Here is a 22,161-nt window from a genome sequence, read left to right on the forward strand (position 1 = left end):
GTGAGCAACATTAGACGTGTACACTGTGGTCACGGCAGCATCGAATCCATCCAAGTTACATGGTTTATTAAAATAATCAAATTACAGCATTTACATTTATGTTAGACTACTTTTAATTAACTGCTTTAGCCCACTTACATGAAACTCCAATTTTGAAAACCCAACTGTCTTTCTTCATATATAAAACACCCAGCACGCCCCTGCGGGCGGTTTATCCTTCAAGCTCGGGTCCTCTACCAGAGGCCTGGGAGCTTGAGGGTCCTGCGCAGTATCTTAGCTGTTCCCAGGACTGCGCTCTTCTGGACAGAGATCTCCGATGTTATTCCCGGGATCTGCTGGAGCCACTCGCCTAGCTTGGGAGTCACCGCACCTAGTGCTCCGATTACCACGGGGACCACCGTTACCTTCACCCTCCACATCCTCTCGAGCTCTTCTCTGAGCCCTTGGTATTTCTCCAGCTTCTCGTGTTCCTTCTTCCTGATATTGCTGTCATTCGGAACCGCTACATCGATCACTACGGCCGTCTTCTTCTGTTTGTCTACCACCACTATGTCCAGTTGGTTAGCCACCACCATTTTTTCCGTCTGTATCTGGAAGTCCCACAGGATCTTAGCTCGGTCATTCTCCACCACCCTTGGGGGCATCACCCATTTTGACCTCGGGACTTCCAGGTTATACTCGGCACAGATGTTCCTGTACACTATGGCGGCCACCTGGTTATGGCGTTCCATGTATGCCTTGCCTGCTAGCATCTTGCACCCTGCTGTTATGTGCTGGATTGTCTCTGGGGCATCTTTACACAGCCTGCACCTGGGGTCTTGCCTGGTGTGATAGACCCCAGCCTCTATGGATCTTGTACTCAGAGCTTGTTCTTGTGCTGCCATGATTAGTGCCTCTGTGCTGTCTTTCAGTCCAGCTTTGTCCAGCCACTGGTAGGATTTCTGGATATCAGTCACCTCCTCTATCTGCCGGTGGTACATACCGTGCAGGGGCCTGTCCTTCCATGATGGTTCCTCGTCTCCCTCCTCTTTCTTGGGTTTCTGCTGCCTGAGGTATTCACTGAGCACTCGGTCAGTTGGGGCCATCTTCCCAATGTATTCTTGGATGTTCGTTGTCTCATCCTGGACTGTGGTGCTGACACTCACCAGTCCCCGGCCCCCTTCCTTCCGCTTAGCGTACAGCCTCAGGGTGCTGCCTTGGGGTGAAACCCTCCATGCATGGTAAGGAGCTTTCTTGTCTTTATGTCAGTGGCTTCTATTTCCTCCTTTGGCCAGCCTATTACCCCAGCAGGGTACCTGATCACGGGCAGTGTGTACGTGTTGATGGACCGGATCTTGTTCTTACCATTCAGCTGACTCCTCAGGACTTGCCTGACCCTCTGCAGGTACTTGGTGGTTGCAGCCTTTCTAGCGGCCTCTTCATGGTTCCCAGTTGCCTGCGGGATCCCCAGGTACTTGTAACTGTCCTCTATGTCTGCAATGTTGCCTTCTGGTAGTTCAATCCCCTCAGTTCTGACTACCTTCCCTCTCTTTGTTACCATCCGACTACACTTCTCCAGTCCGAACGACATTCCAATGTCATTGCTGTATAGCCTGGTAGTGTGGATCAGTGAATCAATGTCTCGTTCACTCTTGGCATACAGCTTGATGTCATCCATGTACAGGAGGTGGCTGACAACTGCTTCGTTCCGTAGTCGGTATCCGTAGCCAGTCTTGTTAATGATCTCACTGAGGGGGTTCAGGCCTATGCAGAACAGCAGTGGGGACAGAGCATCTCCTTGGTAGATCCCGCACTTGATGGTGACTTGTGCTATGGGCTTGGAGTTGGCCTCTAGTGTTGTACGCCACATCCCCATTGAGCTCTTAGGGTCCTGTTGATCTTGTACAATTCTAGGCATTCCAGTATCCAGCTGTGGGACATTGAGTCATAGGCCTTCTTGTAATCAATCCAGGCAGTGCACAGGTTGGTCAGTCTGGTCTTGCAGTCTCGGCTGACTGTTCTGTCTACCAGTAACTGGTGTTTTGCGCCTGTGGTATTTTTGCCAATTCCTTTCTGTGTCCCGCTCATGTATTGACCCATGTGCCTGTTCATCTTAGCCGATATGATGCCTGACAGGAGCTTCCATGTAGTACTGAGGCAGGTTATTGGTCGGTAGTTGGAGGGGACCGGTCCCTTCTTGGGGTCCTTGGGGATCAGGACCGTCCGACCTTCGGTTAGCCATTCCGGGTGTCTCTCGTTAACTAGCAGCTGGTTCATTTGTGCTGCCAGACGCTCGTGGAGTGCAGTCAGCTTCTTTAGCCAGTAGGCGTGAACCATGTCGGGCCCTGGTGCTGTCCAACTCTTCATACTGGAGACCCTTTCTTGGATATCTGCCACTGTGATGGTTACTGGACCCTGTTCAGGGAGGTCGCTGTGGTCTGCCCTCAGATCCACTAGCCGCTGAGCATTGCCGTTATGGGTTGCGTCCTTCTCCCATATGCTCTTCCAGTATTGCTCCGTCTCCAGCCTTGGTGGTGCTGTTCTCTTATTATTATTGTTCCCTTGCCACTGAGAGTACACCTTTGCTGGTTCTGTGGAGAACAGCTGGTTTATTCCCCTGCCTTCTATCTCCCTGGTGTACCTCCTCAAGCGGCTGGCCAAGGCTGTGAGTCTTTGCTTGGCAGTTTCCAAGGCCTCAGGTATGGACAGCTTGCTGTATTTCTTATGCACCTTCTTTGTCGCACCTCTCTGCAACTCCGTTAGTTGGCTAACCTCCCTCCGTGCTACTTTGATCTTGCCCTCTAGCCTCCTTCTCCATGGAGGGTACTGCCCCTTGTGGCTGTTCAACTTGTACCCAAGCATCTCACTGATCACTGCTGCCGTATTGTAGATCAGCTTGTTAGTGTCGGTAATCGTGGTTGTAGGTATTGTCCGTAGTGCTGCACTAACAGATTGGGTACATAGCCCCAAGTGCGATAGGAGAAAGATCGTTGAGTGCGAGAGGAACTGACCTGAAATAGGATATATATATATATATATATATATATATATATATATATTAGGGGTGCAACGATACTCGTATCGATATTGAACCGTTCGATACAGTGCTTTCGGTTCGGTACGCATATGTATCAAACAATACAAAATTTTTAATTTATTTTATCAACTTTTCTTCTGATGATGCTGTCTGTGTTGAGCGCTCAGTGGATCTGCGCTCGACAGTGCAGCCTAGGCGGAGTAGTCGAACGCAGATTCACTGAGCGCAGGGCAAGCTAGCGAGACAGAAGTTAAGCTCTCCTTCCAACATGGCAAATTGAACCTCCCCCACCCTGATTCAGATCTGGCGTTTGGAACTATTTTGGTTTTCATGTGACGTATGACCCTGAAGGTAAGCGGGTCATGGACAAAAGTAAAACAGTATGTTGGATGTGCCACGCAATGCTCAATTACATTGGTGGGAACTACTGCGTTAGCGCAGTTAGCTCATTAACGTGTTGACGCCATCCAGCCCCACGCATGGGGCGATCCGCGGTAGCTCGTTAACAGAGATTTGCCGTGTTGTGGCGTTAACGTCATTTCAACGAGATTAACGCTGACAGCACTAGAGGGAACAAAACGAATATGACTGCACATTTACTCCGACATCATCCTAGTGCAAAGACAAGTGGAAGCAGACAAAAACAACAAGCACGCATGCTACAAACTTTACCCGAGTCATTTAGACAGCCGTTAGCACATGATTCTCCTTATGGGGACCTGATATGTTTAATATGCTGCTGAGAATATAGCCCAGAAGAAGCGTATAGTATAGCTTTTATTTTGGAAAGAGCCATTTCTCTGTAATAAACTCTCTTTTCCAAACATGAGTGATTTCTCGATCAGATAGATTTATTTATTTTTTATTACTTTGTTGTGTCAGCAACATTAAATTTAAAAACTGTACCTTTGAGTTAAAATATATATTTATAATTTTAATAAATGACAAATTAAAAAGGCATGAACATTCTTTTTTGTATCGAAAAAATATCGAACCGTGACACCAAAGTATCGAACCGAACCGTGAATTTTGTGTATCGTTGCACCCCTAAAAAAAAAAAATATATATATATATATACATATATATGACTTGTACTATGAGTCTGTGGTCTGGGAGAGATTCCTGTAACTCTCTGTCTGCAAAATACAGTATATAATGACCAATGTTGGGCAATTAATTCTATAGTTACTTCTTCAAAAAAGTAACTGAGTTATGCAAACAAAGTGTTTTGCAGCTGTTTACCTGAAAATGCAGCCAAGGCATTTTTTTAAATAAACATTTCAAACTATTTACAGAACAATCAGGTGTTCTGCATCAAATTTGCTGCCACACAAATTATTTGTGCCACTCCAAAAATAATTTCTGTCCACTATGAGATAAAGGAGAACAACAGCCTGATACCTGCAGGCCTGATAACAGGAGATGCATCACTCCTGTAACACCTGTAACATTCAGCAGTCGCCTCATTGTTCTGACACACACAACAAAACTATTGACTACACTACACACTAACTACACAAGATTTGCGCTAAACGTCGCAAATCTCTCACATCTCAAAACACCGCCGTCACTCCTAAAACTTCCCCCTTCCTAAACAACTAAATGCCATGTTGCCATATCATTTTTTGATTGGTCAACATGGTACATTTTTCCACCAATAGGAAAGGGTCGGGTTTTTTCGGTTTTGTTTTTGCTCACGGGTGGAGAGCGCTTTCGAGCATTTTCCTTATAAAACGCCATTTTTACCGTTTCTTCCTGCAGTAAATATAAACAACGATAGTATTCAGGAAGAAAACAAAACATTGCATATTTTTATCATAACTCTGGTTTTACGTGGTCTATCAACACAATTTAAAAACTGGTATAAAGTCCACAATTTTTCCGTCAATTTCCGTCTGTCCTGCTCACATCTCCAATGGTTGTACACATTGTCATTAACGTGGCTTCACTCCACATCAGCTACACCGCTTTGCTAGCTAAAACACCGGTGTCGGCACATAAGGACGCTGTCATAGCCTGCCAACCACTTGATTAACTGCGTATATACGAATGTGGATCGCATTTCAGGTGCAGCACAGTTAAGTACAAACTGAAACATTAAGTGTAAAAAACATGGGGAAAAAAATCAAATGCTTTATTACGCCTCAGTATACACAAACCACAGCTGGAGTATGTAATGTGCTCAGTAAAAATACTCAAAAATACTCAAGATATGCCTGGATTTTCTTTGTGTTATGAATGACTGGATTATTGACATCACAGGAAGTCCAGATTGTGGGCAGTCTGCTACCTCTTTGCATCTCGGCTGGACTCTGCTGTTAATCTCACAGGACCGCTGAGAACTGACCCACAACACCTCCATCCATCCCAGTTGAGACTTTGTCAAGTGCTGACTCGCCACTTCTCTCTCTCTCTCTAATATATAGTCAATCAATCAGGTCAACTGATCTTCCGCCACACCGTATCATTCTTCACTTCAAGTTTCATTCATTTTAGATTTCATTAGTAAATTCACTTTTAATCCAAATACTTTTTCTCTTTAAAACTGTGTTTTTCAATCACAATTTACTCAATACAATCCCGGAAAAACCACATGAACCATCAACCTGTGTTTGACACTCGTTCAAAAGTATAATGATGGGTTGGTGACACAGTTCTTATCTTCTCAGTCCAACAGATGAATACAAAAGGTTGATTATGGCTCATGTCTACACACAAAACTCTAAACATTAGAACAGACATTTCCAAAACTCAAACTGCATTTCTCTGCATATTGATCACTTACATTTGTGATTTGTCTTTGATTACGAATGAAGATGATCAAAAAACTGTAGGAAAAAGTTCTGTTTTAGCACTCTGATCTTTTTTAACACACAAGGCTGAATGTCAAGTCCTTTTACCCCCTCAGCTTTGATGGCAGGGGGCGGCCAGGGGGACCTAAATCTCTCTCATTACGCCACGTTACTCGACAGAGCCAATCATGTTTTGCAGTGTGATGGTGATGAACCAATCAGACCTGTCAGATGTGGCAAAATGTAGGACAAGCTGGCGTTTTTAAATCTGAGAAGTATACTGCTGCTTCATTAAGTGTGGACTGCTGTACTGAAGAAGGAGACAAGATGAAGATGTTCTTTGTGAACGTTTTCCTGATCTGCTCATTATGTAAGTAAAAGAAATTTACTTGTGTAAACTTTTGATCTTCATTTGTGTGAAACTGAGTCTGTCTGAATTATTTCAGGTGCAGCACAGTTAAGTGACGTCTCTCAGCCTGAATCTTTGAAAACAGTGAAGATTGGCGACTCAGCTACTATTAAATGCTTCATAAAGAGCGCATCAAAGAAAACCTTGTGGTACAAGGTGACTACAGGGAGGAAACTACAGCTGGTGGTAAAAACTAATTCTCAGTATAATGTGAGAGAGTTCAGTGATGAATTTGTTAACCGTTCTTCAGTTAAATTTGACATGACTAACAATCATCTGACCATAAATAAAACATCATGGGAAGATGTTGGAACATACTTCTGTGGAGTCTTACACATAAGTGAGGTTCAGTTTGGGTCAGGAACATTTCTGATGTTGACAGGTATGTTTGGACATGTTTGCATTTCAAATAATTTCAATTGAATGTGAACACAGTGCTAACAATCTCACTCCAAATGGTTTGTTTTCCAAGGTGCAAAGACAATCAGCGACTCTGTCGTCCAGCAGCCAGAATCAAAGTCAGTGAGGTCCGGAGACTCTGTGACTCTCAGCTGTTCTGTTCACTCTGCTCAATGCACAGCAGAACTCACTAGTTTCATGTGGCTGAAAAACTCGGATCGTTCTGCTCCAGAGATGATTTATTGCTCTGACAAGAAGAACAACATCTCCCAGAGAACTGACAGAGGACGAACTACCTGCGAGTACAACTTTGTCGTCAGGAGCCGGGATGATGCTGGGGTCTACTACTGTGCTGTCAATGCATGTGGACAAATACTGCTTGGAAATGGGACAACAGTCAATAATGGTAAGACACACAGTGCTTTTTTCAACTTTTTAAGGCTTCCACTTTAAGGTTCAACAGTTTTTAAATGTGTTTCTTTAAAGTGTAGTTTCCAGTAGATTAGATCCAAAGACAACAAGTCTGTGAAACTTTGCCAGATTTGTCCTTTTTATCAGAATGTCAGATCAAATTAAACCCTTTAAAAATACCAATACCCCCAAACCCCACAAACCGCTCAGTCAAGTGGCAGATCCTCCTCTCCGAGATAAGTGTTTGTCAAAGAAATGTGGTAGCTTTGAAGAGATCAGAGATGAGATAAGGTTTTCACTTGCCAACAGGTTATCACAGAGAACGTTATAAAAGGAATTCTAAATATGGTGTTTACTTTATTTATTTATTCATTTTTATCTGTTTCTCTGCTGTTTGAATTTGGCTCATTTGTGTAGAAAAAGAAATGCCTGTGGTCAGAGTAAGTAGCTAAACTTACAAAAATCCAATTTGTCACAATTAGCTTTCTCTAAATCAAATTTTAAATGTTAAATCATGTATCATGTTTACAGCAGATACTGGAAGCATATCACTGAGTCCGACCGTTATTGCACTGATGCTGTCAAACATGGTTCTTGGAACTGTGACGCTCCTCCTTGTAGTGACATTTTGCAAGACAAGAATGAAAAAATCTGCAGGTGTGTAAACAGTTATGCAGGACGATATCCACATTCTGTTATTCTGCAGTAACTACTAACTATTGGTATCTTTTAATGCTTTTGTTTTTCACAGAAGCGGCCGATGAAGGCGATCAGGTGAGAGTTTGTCTTAATCCATCCATCCACCCCATGATGGCCTATCCCAGTCATCAAACAGCAATAGATTATTTTATTGGAATTTCCTTTGTTCACAGACTGGTGATACAGTCGTCTATACATCTGTGGGTTTGGCTCACAGTAGTATCAGGCCCAGACAACCTACAGTAAAAGCCAATAGAGACACTGTAATTTACTCTACACTCAAACCCTGACAACTGAACATCAAAGTTTCATCATGGGAATACGACCAAGCTATGATAAATAATGGCTAAGGGATGTCTTGCAACGCTCATGGTGGTTGCTGGATTTTGTTTTGTTTGTTTCTTGCGCCTTTAAGAGTTTCTGCAGGTTCTTCCTGATTGGAGATCTTTCTCAGTCACTGAAGCTTAGTACATTTCGGCAACTTCACCTAAACTATATTTTTATATACTTAAGATTCAAAAACCAGCATGATTTCCATGGAATGTCATATTTAAAACCCTGCTTACCACTAACAGAATGTATTTCTCTTCAGTTATTTACTGTACATTGCACTGTAGAAACAAAATCTACTGTTTTAAAATAATGCTACTTTTGGATGAAAGTCTTTCCATTTCACAAATTGTCCTGAAGAATGCTGTGCTACCTTTCTTTTTGTGGGTGACTGAGATGTGAACGTGTGGAATTGTTTGCTGTGACTCTACAAACCACTTTGCTCGCTATAAAAAATAACTTTAATACATACGTGGCAATTATTGCCTGTGTTGGGCAAATGCTCTTCTTTGCACTGTTACATTCAAATACCAATATTACTGAGAGACAGAAATAGGTTGTGAAGCTCAGCTCCTGAAAACACATCTGTATAAACTGCACACTCATTACTGACTTTTCAAATAAAAAGCCACTCATAGGCAGTTATCACACTTATTCTCACGTGATTGATACATTGTCCACAAAAACAAACTATTTTCTATTATTCATTTTACATCTCTCCTCCAAAAGTGTGCTTTAAAATGGGCACTCCAAAAGAGGAGGGTCCAGACCTTAGTGTAAAAAATTTGTTTGAAAAGTTGCCATCATAGTTTTAAGAACGTACAGGTCAGACAGCACAGGCTATCATTAGTAATACGACAGATTCTTGGTCACATCTCCCACAGAAGGACAAAAACTTTCAAACCCCACTCAGATGGGATGCTAACACAGTAAACTGTCGTCTTTGTGGGAATCATTGACACAAAGTTGATTTGCAGTCTGTCTGAGGGCTCAAACATTCTGTAAATTTTATCCATCTATTTTACATTTTCAAAACGTAATTTTGATTAAGTTTTTGTATTTCAGGAGATGAAGATACGATAGCTATGAAAAGAATTATAACTTAACTATACAAGTCAGATGTCTTGATGCATGCTCAATCATCCAGGTAACAAAATCCCAAAAAGTTATTTCTGTTCATCTGGACGTAGCCATGAGAGAAATGTTTCATCACTCATCCACTTGACCTCTTCAGTCTCAGCTGACTGCAGATTTTCCCAACCGTAAAAACAGTACATTTGCATAATGACTGAAACTGGCACCACTGACTAACAATGACATCAGTTTCATGATCTGTTTATGAAGTTGGGGAAACCTGCAGTCAGCTGAAACTGAAAAGGTCACTTGGCTAGCTGTCAACAGTCTGGTTAACAGGTAGCTGGCCTGGAGTGCACTTGCAACATATGGTAACATGTTATTATAGCAACCTAATTATTTCCATTATTTCCTTCACGCAAGATCTCACCCCATGGGGTCAAAATAATCACAAGAACAGTGAGCAAAAATCTCAGAACCACATGGGGGGACTTTGTGAATGACGCGCTGAGAGCTGAGGCTAAAGTAACAAAAGCTTCTATCAATAACACGCTACGCCACCAGGGACTCAAATCCTGCAGTGCCAGTTGTGTCCCCCAGCGTAAGCCAGTACATGTCCAGGCCTGTGTGAAGTTTGCTGTAGAGCATTTGGATGATCGAGAAAAGGATGGGGAAAATGTCATATGGTCAGATGAAACCAAAATAGAACTTTTTGGTAAAAACTCTACATGTTTGGAGGAGAAAGAATGCTGAGTTGCATCCAAAGAACACCATACCTACTGTGAAGCATGGGGGTGGAAACATCATGCTTTGGGCTGTTTTTCTGTAAAGGGACCAGGATGACTGATCCATGTAAAGGAAAGAATGAAGGGGGCCATGTATCGTCAGATTTTGATTGAAAACCTCCTTCCAACAGCAAGAGCATTGAAGATGAAACATGGCTGGGTCTTTCAGCATGACAGTGATCCCAAACACAACGCACGGGTAACAAAGGAGTCGCTTCATAAGAAGCATTTTAAGGTCCTGGAGTTGCCTAGTCAGTCTCCAGATCTCAACCCCATAAAAAATCTTTGGAGGGAGTTGAAAGTCCGTCTAGCCCAGTGACAGCCCCAAAACATTACTGCTCTAGAGGAGATCTGCATGGACGAATGGGCCAAAATACCAGCAACAATGTGTGAAAACCTTCTGAAGACTTAAAGAAAACGTTTAAACATTTGAATGGTTTGTAATAAAGTACTGACATTAAGTCTTGTTATTGAGCAAATACTTATTTTCCACCCTGATTTGCAAATAAATTCTTTAAAAATTAGACAATGTGATTTTCTGAGGGTTTTTCTTTCTAATTCTGTCTCTCATAGTTGAGGGATATCTATGATGAAAATTACAGGCCTCGCTCATCTTTTTATGTGGGAGAACTTGCACAATTGATGGCTGACTAAGTACTTTTATGCCCCACTGTAGCTGTGTGGAAGATCTAATGCAATTTTACAAAGTTTTGACCATCTTAAAATATGATGTCTCTTATAGATGCATATCTCAAAACTCCAGGAAGCAAAACCAAAACAGCATGAAATGCAGTGGTGAAAGTATTTTTCAACTACACCTTAAATGTAGTTGGTGAAGTGTGAACAGGAATAAATGTGTGAAAACAGTCGCCCACGACCACAGGAGGCTTTACACTTTGCAAAAGTTATGACACAACACAAAGAAATTAGTGTACAGTTTGTTTACTACGGTTAAAAAAAGCAAAACCAAACAAAACCACTGAGTAGAAACAAGGTAATGTAATGGTGAGAAATAGATGCTGACAAAGACGAACACAAAAAACCCATCTGATCTATTAATACTCCCGTGTAACCAGTGACTTGAGTGGAGGGTGCAACCTTTAAAGTAGCCAGCGCATAGCAGTTGACTTTTGTTTTGAGTCCTGTGGTGAATAAGGTGAGAACAGGTTTCCACTGGTGGAAACTTGAGACGTATCTTGTGTACAGGAAGGCTGGCCTGTGGCTTCTAGGCCACAGTGTGCTCAAGTTCAGACAGAAGAGTCAAGAGAAGCCATTTTGTGTATTGCGTGTTACCTCATTAGTGGCAACAACCCTGTTTAGAAAATGTCTGAACGGAGTAGCACGTTCATGTTTAATGCAGTGGGAGATGCAGTATTGAAGCGAATACCATGTTACATTCAGCTTTCCATGAGCTGAAGCGCTCCTTCATTTACTTTGGCAAACACTTTGCAGTGTTTTAATCACTAAATGTACTTGATACTGTTTAACATAATTTATAGTGAAGTGGTTTATAAAGTGATGAAATAAAACCAAGAGTTGGGCATCACAGACATCATACTGTTGATGTCTATCAACCAGTGAACAGTCTTAGGCGTTCCCTTACCAATGCAATCACTGATGGCAGTTAGTTATAAGTTATATGTTGCTTGAATTGTGCACTGGCTTCTTGAGATTATCCAAATGGGTCAGATGTCAGTTGTCTCATTTCAATCATGTGTACACATAACCAACTCAAATGTGTCCATTGAAAAATGAAGGTGACTAATTTTTTGAAAACAGACATTCATGTCCTAAACTACTTCAGAAATTTGCACTTGAATCATGAACATTTCTGATGCTGCTAAGCTAATCAAACCAACAGTAGTTGCATTGACTCCTACTCCCACCCTCGCTATGGGCCACTGTGATATTGTGGTATATTGTGTGGTATGTGGTACCATATGGAAAAGATATATATAAATCTTATAAAGTTTGTATCTGCCTTGTGTGAAACTTGTATGAAAAGCATACGAGAGTGAAAACAGATATAAGATCCCCTGAAAAATTATATAATGAAACTTGTATGTTTTGGATACTTACTAAAACAATATATGAAAGTAATGACAAAGTGGCCACTTTCATGAGTAAATCATGTAAGTTTTTACTATTTCTTTTCCATATGTGATTCTTATTCTAGTGCAGAGCTGTCAAACATATTCCCTGACCTGAAGGTTTAATCTAATCCACCGAATAACTTTACAAAGTGTAAAAATTTAAGTTACACTGCTAACAATGCCAATTCAGTGAAAACACTGCTTGTCCCGCTGCTGGACTGTACTAATATTACCAAGCAGGGAAGTAAATCCTCATTTCTTCTTCATTTGTGGGTTATAACAAAGTTAAACGCTATAGTTTTGTTTAATTACAAAAACTTACCTTTTGAAGCTTTGATGAAGTTGGATATAACTTTATAAAGTTTTATATTTTATACATGTAATCATAGTTAATTGACTTAATATAAATATTGTTGGAATTTCAAATAGATATTGAATTGTATAAATATATAAACCATGCAATCTATTGCTAAGGAGAGAGTTTATTTTGACTGTTTCCAAAATAGGACCTTCAGACTGACTGGCCAATCAGACACAGTCTTCTCTGTGAAGAGTGGAAAACGTATACAGATTGTGTTCATTCCTCACAGCATTTGAAGCAAGATGACACCTCCAACCTGTGCTTTGTATTTCATCTGTCTGTTCGTGGCAAATATGGGTAAGTTGTGCTTTGTACCTTCTTGTTCATTTTAACCTAAAACCAACATGTTTGCTTGTTGCATTCTTATGGTGGAAGATGCATATTTTGGATATATATTACATTTATTTTCACATTTATGTGATTTGTGTCCTCATTTTCTCCTCAGCTCATACAACGCTCTTGAAAAATACAGCATTACATTTTAAACCAGCCCATGTTGGGGAAACTCTGACTTTTGAATGCCAATGTGAAGACAAATCAGCAGTGATGCTTTACTGGTATAAGCAAACTTTAGGAAATAGACCACAGCTGATGTCTAAATACTACAAGCACAGTCGTAATGGTACTTTTCAGGATCCGTTCAACATTTCCCGTTTTTCACTGGGTACTGGAAACTTACTGAAGATATCAGATTTGAGAACTTCAGACTCAGCTACTTACTACTGCGTAATGAGCAATTTATATGACTTTAAATTTTGTGAAGGCACAATTGTCAGTGTAAAGGGTTCGGATCAGAACATCCGAGCTTTAGTCTACCAGTTGTCATCTGAAACCCTACAGCCAGTGCACTCTATGGTTCTGAACTGTATAGTACAACCTGGGACCTGTGATGGAGAACACAGTGTTTACTGGTTCAGAAAGTCTGAAGCAAGTCTTCCAGGAATCATTTACACCAATGGAAGCAGGAACGATCCCTGTGAGAGGAAACCCAACACACAAGGTAGCACCTGTGTGTACAACTTGCCGATGAAGAGCCTGAATCTTTCTCAGCACTATTGCGCTGTGGCCTCATGTGGACACATACTGTATGGAAGTGGGACTGCAGTGAAGGGTAAGTAACTTTGTAGGATTAATTCCTTAAAGCATAAAAGTAGATCTAGATATAATACGTACAACCCATCAAGAATAATGATTTTTCATAAACATATTTTCCAACTCAGGCTGCTGTTAGCCTTTCTTATCTGACCATTAAAAATGAATTGTGTGAGGATGCTGGAGAAACCAAAGGAAAACATACAGGTTCAGGAAGAACATATAAACCTTTCTGTTGCAGACAGAAAGGTTCCTGTTTATCAGCAGGTTTACATTTCTTGCTGTGAGGCATAACTGCTGACCACTTCACCGACTTGCTGCATCCATATTAGCTGGAGATAATTGTAAAATGCATTTTCATGGATACTTTGGAATTCTGTCCTATATCAGCCTAAAGTAAATTTCTTTAATTTGGTGTCTTTTTGTGATAATCATGATTAAGACCAGCAATTTGCAACAACCACTATCAACCAGTAGAAACAGGCATTTTAGTACTGTTTGAACGTAGTCAAAGTCTTTTTTTCCTAAACCAGAAAAAAAAAAGGCTAAAAGCACTGTCATATTTGTTGCTCTCTGCAGAAAAAGCAGAATCTCTTCTCTTGGTGCATTTCTTCAGTGGAGCCTTGGCATTAACTGCCATCCTCACTGGTTTTCTGGCATTCAAGTTGTACAAACTGAGCAAACAGCACAGGCGGTGCGCAGGTAAGTGTTACACTTTTAAGGCAACATTAAGTTTTGATCATCCTGTTCCATTGAAATCTAAATAATGTTTTAATTTCTTTTGTAACACCTTCAGAAACTTCTACAGCTTGCACAGAGGTAGGAATCGTTTTCTACTATAAAAACTAATAATAGCATAGCATCTTTATTCTTTCTCTCCTGTAAGCTGCTGCAGTTTAGCTCTTTATACAATAATTTCTTATAACGTCTTATACAATAATGGTGGACCATTTTTTCTTTTTTTTTATCACCAGTTACATCAAGACAGCGAATACAAAGAAAACCTTCATTACGCTGCTTTGCGCAACCACAAGACTAACAGATCAAGAAAAAAAACAGATCAAACCCAGAGTGAGTGTGTATACTCCAGTGTGAAGGAACAGAGGTGAAGAAGTGGACCAAAACTGTCTTTATTTAAGTTGCTCTGGAGGTTTCAGAAGAATGTACTTTAAATTTGTTTGAAATTGTATAAATGACAGGTTTACCCTTTATTAATAAAAGCTCTTTGAAAATGTATTTGGGGGGTTTGCATGAAGTGACCAATGCTGTTTCAACACAGAATGATGATGATGCATGTCAACAACCAAGCTCAACATTTGAAAGAGAAGATTCACATTCACAGCTGTGCATTCTGCCCCCTCAACACACTGCATGCAAAATTAGCCAACCATCTTTCAGTGCTGCTTAACTGGCATAACATCTACTAAATACCAGGTCAAACTCATTATGAGCAACTCTTGGTGGGTTATTTTTCTGTTTGCTACACAGAGAAGCATCTTTCCTCTTGCTGATGTGTACCATCAAAAAGAAGAGATGCTGTTCTATAGTCTCTTTGGAGTTAACAGTAAAATATACTCTGTGGTTTCACCAGGATGTTGTAGCATCAGTATTTCACAGGTTGATTTGTTGTCTCATGTAAAAACAAAAAAAAAGCACTCTGATGTGTGGTTTATGAGAGCCATGCAAGAAAGCACTTCATCATAATGTTATACTGGCCTAACATTGTATTGTAATGACAAATGAACTCCACAAGGCAGGCGGCAAACATGAGACCTGATTTAAAAATGACCTTTTAAGTAAAGTGTACAAACAACCTGGGGGTACTGAGGATAAGTATCTTCTCTAAGGACACTTCAACATGCAAGAGGAGGTGCAAATTAGTGGTCTATATACAACCACACTTAGACAAGCATCTTGAAATGGCTGGTTTCACAGAGTCTTGGGTAGTAGTGGCTAATGGGCCACAGACCTTATCAGCTAATCATAAAAGATTATATTATGGTACAATTTCATTGGTGAGTTTCCTTGGAATTTTAAGTAACCTGTTACAATTATGAAAGCAGATTAGCAAAAGATGCAGTCCATGTTAAACTTTCTTTATAAAATAGACCTTAAAAGGGAACCCAAAGAACAAAGCCAGGAAGTAAAAACACAAGAAACAAACCCTCAAAAAAGAAAAAAGAAAAGAGGAGGGTGTGTAATAGGGAACCACAGAAGAAGATACAAGGATGGTGACAGCTGTTTGCACAATCTCCATGATTTCTACATGTGCAGAAACATGTGTTTCTACATGTGTATCCAGTTATTGTCAGTGCGCCCCAGGGCAGCTGTGGCTACAATGTAGCTTGCTATCACCAGTGTGTGAATGGGTGAATGACTGAATGTAGTGTAAAGCGCTTTGGGGTCCTATGGACTAGAAAAGCGCTATACAAATGCAGGCCATTTATTGTGTTTTGGGTTCACGTTTAATAATAGGTTTCAGGAGGGTTACTTTTGATATGCAATATGTTACAGATTACTATTTATCCTATTCAGAACTTTTAAAAGACAAGGGTTCATCAGAGTAATGTAACTCATGACATTTGATTCATTGCTTATTGAAAGAGTTTCTAACAAATGCTAGGTGCAGTGAAGCTCAAATTTAAGCACTTACCACAAATGGGTGGACCTTTTCTAAGAAAAAGAAATCACCTAAACCTCTGTGCGCTGGTGAGGTTAGCCAACAGGTTCTGTCACACAGTAATTACGTGTAAGGTGTGAACATACATTAGGTCAAGTCTTCTAAATATGTCTTGACATGTTATTTCTACTTGTTGACTCTAACTATAGAAGCAGGATACTTTTATAGACTCTTTGCTGTTAACAGTAAAAATGCCTTGTGGTTTAAGCAGGATGTCTCAGCATCTGTGGCTCTCAGTTTGCTGAGGTTGATTTGTTGTCTGTGCTAAAAGCAGGTGAATGCAGTATATAGTCAGTAGAGTAAAAAAAGCCTTCACAATTCTGGATTATGAGAACCATGCATTTAAACCATTTACCCATAATGTCATTCTGTTTTCTCCTGGCCTGTTCTGCGGTATCCTAAATGACCTTAGATAGCAACATTATGACAACATTATGGTAAATGGACTGATTCTTATATAGCGCTTTTCTACTCTCCTGGAGTACTCAAAACGCTCTACACAACATGCCTCATTCACGCAATCACACTAAACTCAAGTTCACACACATTCACACTCCGATGAACGCATCGTACGAGAACGTACGACTCTTCTACTTGCATGGGCACATTGGAAGAATCACGGAAAAGACCTGAAAAGTATGTAAAATTATACTTTACACTGAACGCTCTCTCTCTTTATCTATCCAGCTGAAAGGCTAAATGTTACTTTATAGTACATAATGCTTTGATTCTATATGTTGACATTTCAAATATATACAGTAACTACCACTGATTGTCTACATCTTTGTTTACAGTAACATCCGAATCTGATGGATCTCCACAAGACAGCCAAGTATTGCATGAATGTTTTTTGTATCTTTTGTCCTTTGTTTATTCTGCAAGTTTTATACCCTAAAGTTTTTTTTAAAAGGCTCATATTATTCTTTCCACACTAGTTAGATACCTTACAACCTAAATGCAAACCGCATATACCAATGATTAGATCCAAAATATACTATACTCAGTATAAATGTGTTAGTTTTAGCCTTTAAATAAGAGGTCCAAGTGCATTTACCAAAACACTTAACTAAAAACTATAGTTAGTCTCCAAAATCCCTGAAATCACTCAAAATCTTTATTTCAGTGATGATGAATAAATCATCAGCAGTAACAAACATGGTTCCTTGACATTATAGAAACTGGAGTCATCAAAGTTTTTAGAAACTTTCTCAGAATAGTGGACTTTTGTGTGTCTGTTAGGCTTTGTTCTAAATGTCTTTGCAGACTCTGTCAATCAAGTTAATCTCTTGAAATTGAGATTTTAAGAGGGTAAAGCTTTAAATTTCTTGTCAGGAAGACAGGGCTTATATTTCCTGCTTTGTTAGGTGAACGATTATTCCCTAGTACACAGTGTATTACAATCATTGTGATGGTTTATTCTCATACAAAGAAAATTGGCATTTTGAAACATGAATTAAAGGTTGTGAGAGAGCTACACCTCTTTGCACATTTGGTTATCTCAAGATCATCCTGGCACTAGGTGTCTCTCTTTTGTTTTCTTTTGTGCTATATTTTGTCATGCAGGAGTTAACTGAAGATTCATTGGCTGCACGAGCTTCGATGGCTTGGTGTGCTCAGCTCCCTCCTTCCTGCGCCTTGTCTCTATGACTCTCAAACACACCTACAGCCTGCTCTTTGGCTTTCTTGATTTTGCTTTCTACATATACTGCCACCTATCTATACATGCATATGCATTACACTGCTGACTTAATTTAATAGTATCGCTGTAAAGAAATTCCTGTTTTCTCCTGTTTGCATGCATCAGCTATTTTGAGAAATGCAACCTCAGAGTTAAGAATTTGAAAAATGTTGTGAGCATTGTGCCAGATTTGTGGTCATAGTTTTCAGCCCTTGTACATAATCAAAAACAACGTAAATACTGTCTTTATAGTGCAATATGTTAGCTATTTGGGAATAAATAGACTTACTGCTATGCTATTACAGACAGGGGATTTCAAGCATAAAAGTGTTGACATTTTATTTGAACTATAACTACATGAGGACCAATGGCCCTTTACCTCATAAAATAAAATATGAGCTGTTGTCTCTCTTTGTCCAAGCAGTCAGAACATGTGTGACGTATCTATATATATTTCATGTTTTTTCAGAGTAGATCTGGAGTTATCTATGCTTCAGTGTCTTCTGCTCCCAGAATTTCCGCCTGCAGATCTCCAGTGAAAAATCATCAGTCTTTGGCTCTCGGAGGAGGCGGACGCACTTTTCTCCTCTCCCTTATCTTCCCTGCTAGTTCTTATGTCCTTGTCTAGTCTCGTGTCTTTTTTGTATTACTTTCCCTGCAACACTCTCTCACAGTCTGTGTCTAAAACCTAAAAGAGAATTATGGATTTGATCAACTGGTCTCTGAATGCTATTGACACCCTTTAACGAGAAGTCTGGGCTCGGGAGAACCCGAGTGCCCTGGAGGGACTTTCCCTGCCGGATACACGATGGACGGGTGGCAGAGGATCGTGTGCCTGGCGGGACTGTCGATCGACGACGCTGAAGATATCTACCTGTTCGGAACCATGATAACAGGGTTCTTGCTGATCGGAGCTGGCTTGGCCCTGGCTTATCGGAGAATTAAGAGAGCGGAACCGGCTGTTCAAACTCCCACAAGGCTGCCCGCTGGGATTGGAACGACAGGTGCGACTTCTCAGAAAGGGCTCACTGAAGGCAGCATGGTTAAGAGCTTGGAGGCGCTTACGACCAGTGTTGGGACTAACGCGTTATTAAGTAACGCGTTACAGTAACTACGTTATTATTGTGGTAACGAGCACGGAAACTAGTTATTATGCCAAAACCAGGAACGCGTTACTCGTTACTGGGATTTAGGTAGGCTCGTTATTCGTTACTTCGTGTGGTGGCTATCGCGGAGCTTCCACATTTTCAATAACATTAGCAAGTGGTGGAAGCCAGCAGGTGGATGAAGGAAAAGGGAGGCAAGAGGAGAGACCCGAAGCAGCCGCCGGTCCGAGTATCAGGTGAACTGAACTTCAGGTAAGAAGTTATGACCTGCAGTGTATCTGAGTCACATATAAACCAAGTTGAGGTGGAGTTTATTTTCGTTATGCTGACTTTTTCGTACTGCGTGCTAGCTAGCATGACGGAGTTTCTTTACAGCTGGGTGGGTGCTATGATACTGATGTTGAACTTTATTTTGTTCATAAGGTTAATTATTAGAGTTGCCAACCATCCCGTAAAAAACGGAACCGTCTCGTATTCAGAGAAAATATCATGCGTTTCGTATTGAGGTGAAAAGGAATACAGTTTGTCCCGGACTTCAGCTGCAATGAAAAAGACACAAAGCTGGATTTATTCTGTGTTTACGCTGCACAGCTGCCTCTTCTTCTCTCATTCTCCCCCCTCCCTCTCCTGTTTCTACTTCAATCATGAAACTGATCAATGATCAGCTGATCGGCTTTTCTCTCTTGTTTGTTTATTGCCCACTTTGCGCCAGAAAGAGGAAACCAGCAGATGTCGCGGTAAACAACAGCAGCACTTTTAAGCTTGATCAGCTGTTGTTAGAATTTATTTAATATTAATTTCTAGTATCAGCTGATGTTGGCTGGAGTCACAGCTGTAAACCTGCTGGTCATGATATCGGTTTGGTTATGTGATGAGAGGGAAACATGAAGATGAAACCAGGAGATGTCCTTACTGAATCATCAGAGTTGTGATGGAGAAACAGGTTTACCTTTTAGGTGACATGAATGAGTTGAAGGGAAGTTATGAACTGTTTCTAAGAGACAAATAACACCAGGATCCTTTTCTAAGTAGCTGACAGCTGGTAACTGTGCAGGGGCGGATCTAGCAAAGTGTTGCCAGGGGGCCATGTAGGGCATTAAAAGGGAAAGGGGGGCACAAAGAAATACTTTCTTATTCTCATTTAAAATGTCTCACTTTTAAAAAAAATAATTATCTGAGTCTTGCAACAAACAATTGATAGATTGATACATATATACCATCAGAACAGTGTACATCATTGTCACAACAGTGTTTGTTTTCATTCAAAGGCTTTATGATTTTTCCTATAATGGTGGGCCGGTCTCTAGTCAAAATGCCCGGGACGATTTTTTTGTCCCAGTCCAGCTCTGCATGCAGCTCATCTGCAGTCTGGTGTTATCTACATCTTCCTATTCAGAAGGCAGAATTTCCGAGTTCTGAGTACAATCGAAAGCACCACGACTGCAGTTTTTGTGTGGGATGTAAAAAGCAGGCTAGGATAGAATCAGGTGTGGGATTTCTCTCGTGGAAATGTGCACATTATTTTTTCCTTTCTATTGGTAGGTGGCACAGTGCACTTGTGGCAAGTAAGCAAGCTAGAAGACTGGCAATCTTGCTGGGTATCCAGTTACGGAAGCAACATATTAACAAGAGAATTCTGAGTAAAACCAAAGTTACTTTCCCTAGTAACTAGTTACTCTGAAAGTAACGAGTAACTTGAAGTAACTGAGTTACTTTTGATAGAAGTAACTAGTAATGTTACTAAGTTACTAATTTAAAGTAACTTACCCAACACTGCTTACGACTGCAGTGAATGCTCAGAATAACACCTTTGAGCGTATGTATGTTGGATTACATCAGGAAAGAATCAACTCAGAACAACATCTCTGGGCGGAGCTCGATTACACCTCGGATCAGTTGGCTGCGGTCGTGAGGTCTCAGAATCTGCTATGTGAGCAAAAAGAGTGACAAGACCACAGAATCGACGGCTAATAACAAGCTCGCAGCTATTAACGGGAGACTGAGAGACCAGTGTCGGAGTGTTAAAAAACAGCTTGAAATTCTCAATTACCATCATAACCCGGCTACCCTTTCAGCGCCAGCTCAAGGCTGGAGCCGAACAACAACTCCCTGATAACGACTGTGTTGAGTCTGTTCCTTCCCATTCCCTACAAGGCCACCTGGGTTGGCTGGAAGACTGTTTACTTAGCCTGGCAGGGCAAAGGACACTGTCTCAGCTGAACTATGGACACGCACACACATACATATACTGATACTGATAAGCACTCACTGACGCATCACCCTCCCTACCCCGGATCCAACGCCACCTCCAACGCTTACCTCCCCCATGATGTGGACATCGGGTCAGTTGGAGGCGCAGTCGAAAGATTGCAGCGGTCCCAGATCAGATGTACACACTGGAACTCTTTCCCGTGTTGCTTGTCTGTGTTTATTGTGTTATGGTGTGTTGATACCTGTGCATTCCTGTATTATCCTTTTGTGTTGCACATTTCAATGTTTTTTTTTCCTCGCTACCTGGCCTGACCTGTCTCCCCAATGTGATGTTTGTATTGTATGTACGGTCGGCAAGGTCTGTCATCTCGGTTGTGGGCAAAAGACCTGCAACTGACAAATAAAGGCTATCTCATCTCATCATCTCTCAAAAACAGTCAGGACACCGTGGTTTATTCTGATGTCATGGTCAGCCAAAGAGACTGAAAGGCCTGAATTGAAATACACCAGGAAAAAAAAAAGGACCATTGTACCACTGTGACTTGGAAAGCTTCTTACAGAAGTATCAGCAAGATCCTATTTAACATTATGATTGTATCTGAAAATATTGTGTGCTACCGTACTTTATGTTTATGCTTTTACATTATAGATGTATAATGAATTTAGGTATCAGTCTCATTTCTATATGTTATGTCGTCATCAGTTTTTTGTGCGCTACATATCAAAAAATAATGGTAGTAGTGATCTTATCATAGTCCTAAACAAAACGTCATGTGCTTGTTTGAAACTCCACATTCACTTTATTCTTACACATCGGTGGTTTTAAGCATGATATGCAATACAATGACATCTCCCCTTCTCAAACAACGAGTAAAGAAAAGTAAGCTATGTTTTTGCTTAGAAACTTGCTGATTACTAATTAACTATTACTGTTTGCAAAGGATTCTCAGTCTTAAAAATTTGGTTCTTTGCATTATTTTGCTGTGTGTGTGTGTGTGTGTGTGTGTGTGTGTGTGTGTGTGTGT

The 22,161-nt window shown here is 40.7% G+C and overlaps 2 protein-coding genes across 2 annotated transcripts; both read left to right on the forward strand.

The window, feature by feature from the left end:
- The first annotated feature begins 6,135 nt into the window (after nucleotides 1–6,135).
- On the forward strand, nucleotides 6,136–8,016 carry LOC147336132 (uncharacterized). Its single transcript, XM_086285198.1, has 6 exons — nucleotides 6,136–6,178; nucleotides 6,255–6,599; nucleotides 6,690–7,022; nucleotides 7,559–7,684; nucleotides 7,779–7,801; nucleotides 7,900–8,016. Exons 1-6 carry the CDS (start codon nucleotides 6,136–6,138, stop codon nucleotides 8,014–8,016), a joined length of 987 nt encoding a protein of 328 aa, XP_086141324.1.
- A 4,579-nt stretch (nucleotides 8,017–12,595) lies between these two features.
- On the forward strand, nucleotides 12,596–14,582 carry LOC147336133 (uncharacterized). Its single transcript, XM_086285202.1, has 5 exons — nucleotides 12,596–12,666; nucleotides 12,815–13,480; nucleotides 14,041–14,163; nucleotides 14,258–14,280; nucleotides 14,436–14,582. Exons 1-5 carry the CDS (start codon nucleotides 12,612–12,614, stop codon nucleotides 14,568–14,570), a joined length of 1,002 nt encoding a protein of 333 aa, XP_086141328.1. The 5' UTR covers nucleotides 12,596–12,611; the 3' UTR covers nucleotides 14,571–14,582.
- The last annotated feature ends 7,579 nt before the right edge of the window (nucleotides 14,583–22,161 follow it).

The sequence above is a fragment of the Aulonocara sp. 'chitande type north' Nkhata Bay genome, linkage group LG3 (genome assembly GCF_057382095.1).
Source record: "Aulonocara sp. 'chitande type north' Nkhata Bay isolate Kocher_YH1m ecotype deep benthic linkage group LG3, A_spYH_male_GT1.1, whole genome shotgun sequence".
Taxonomy (NCBI): Eukaryota; Metazoa; Chordata; class Actinopteri; order Cichliformes; family Cichlidae; genus Aulonocara; species Aulonocara sp. 'chitande type north' Nkhata Bay.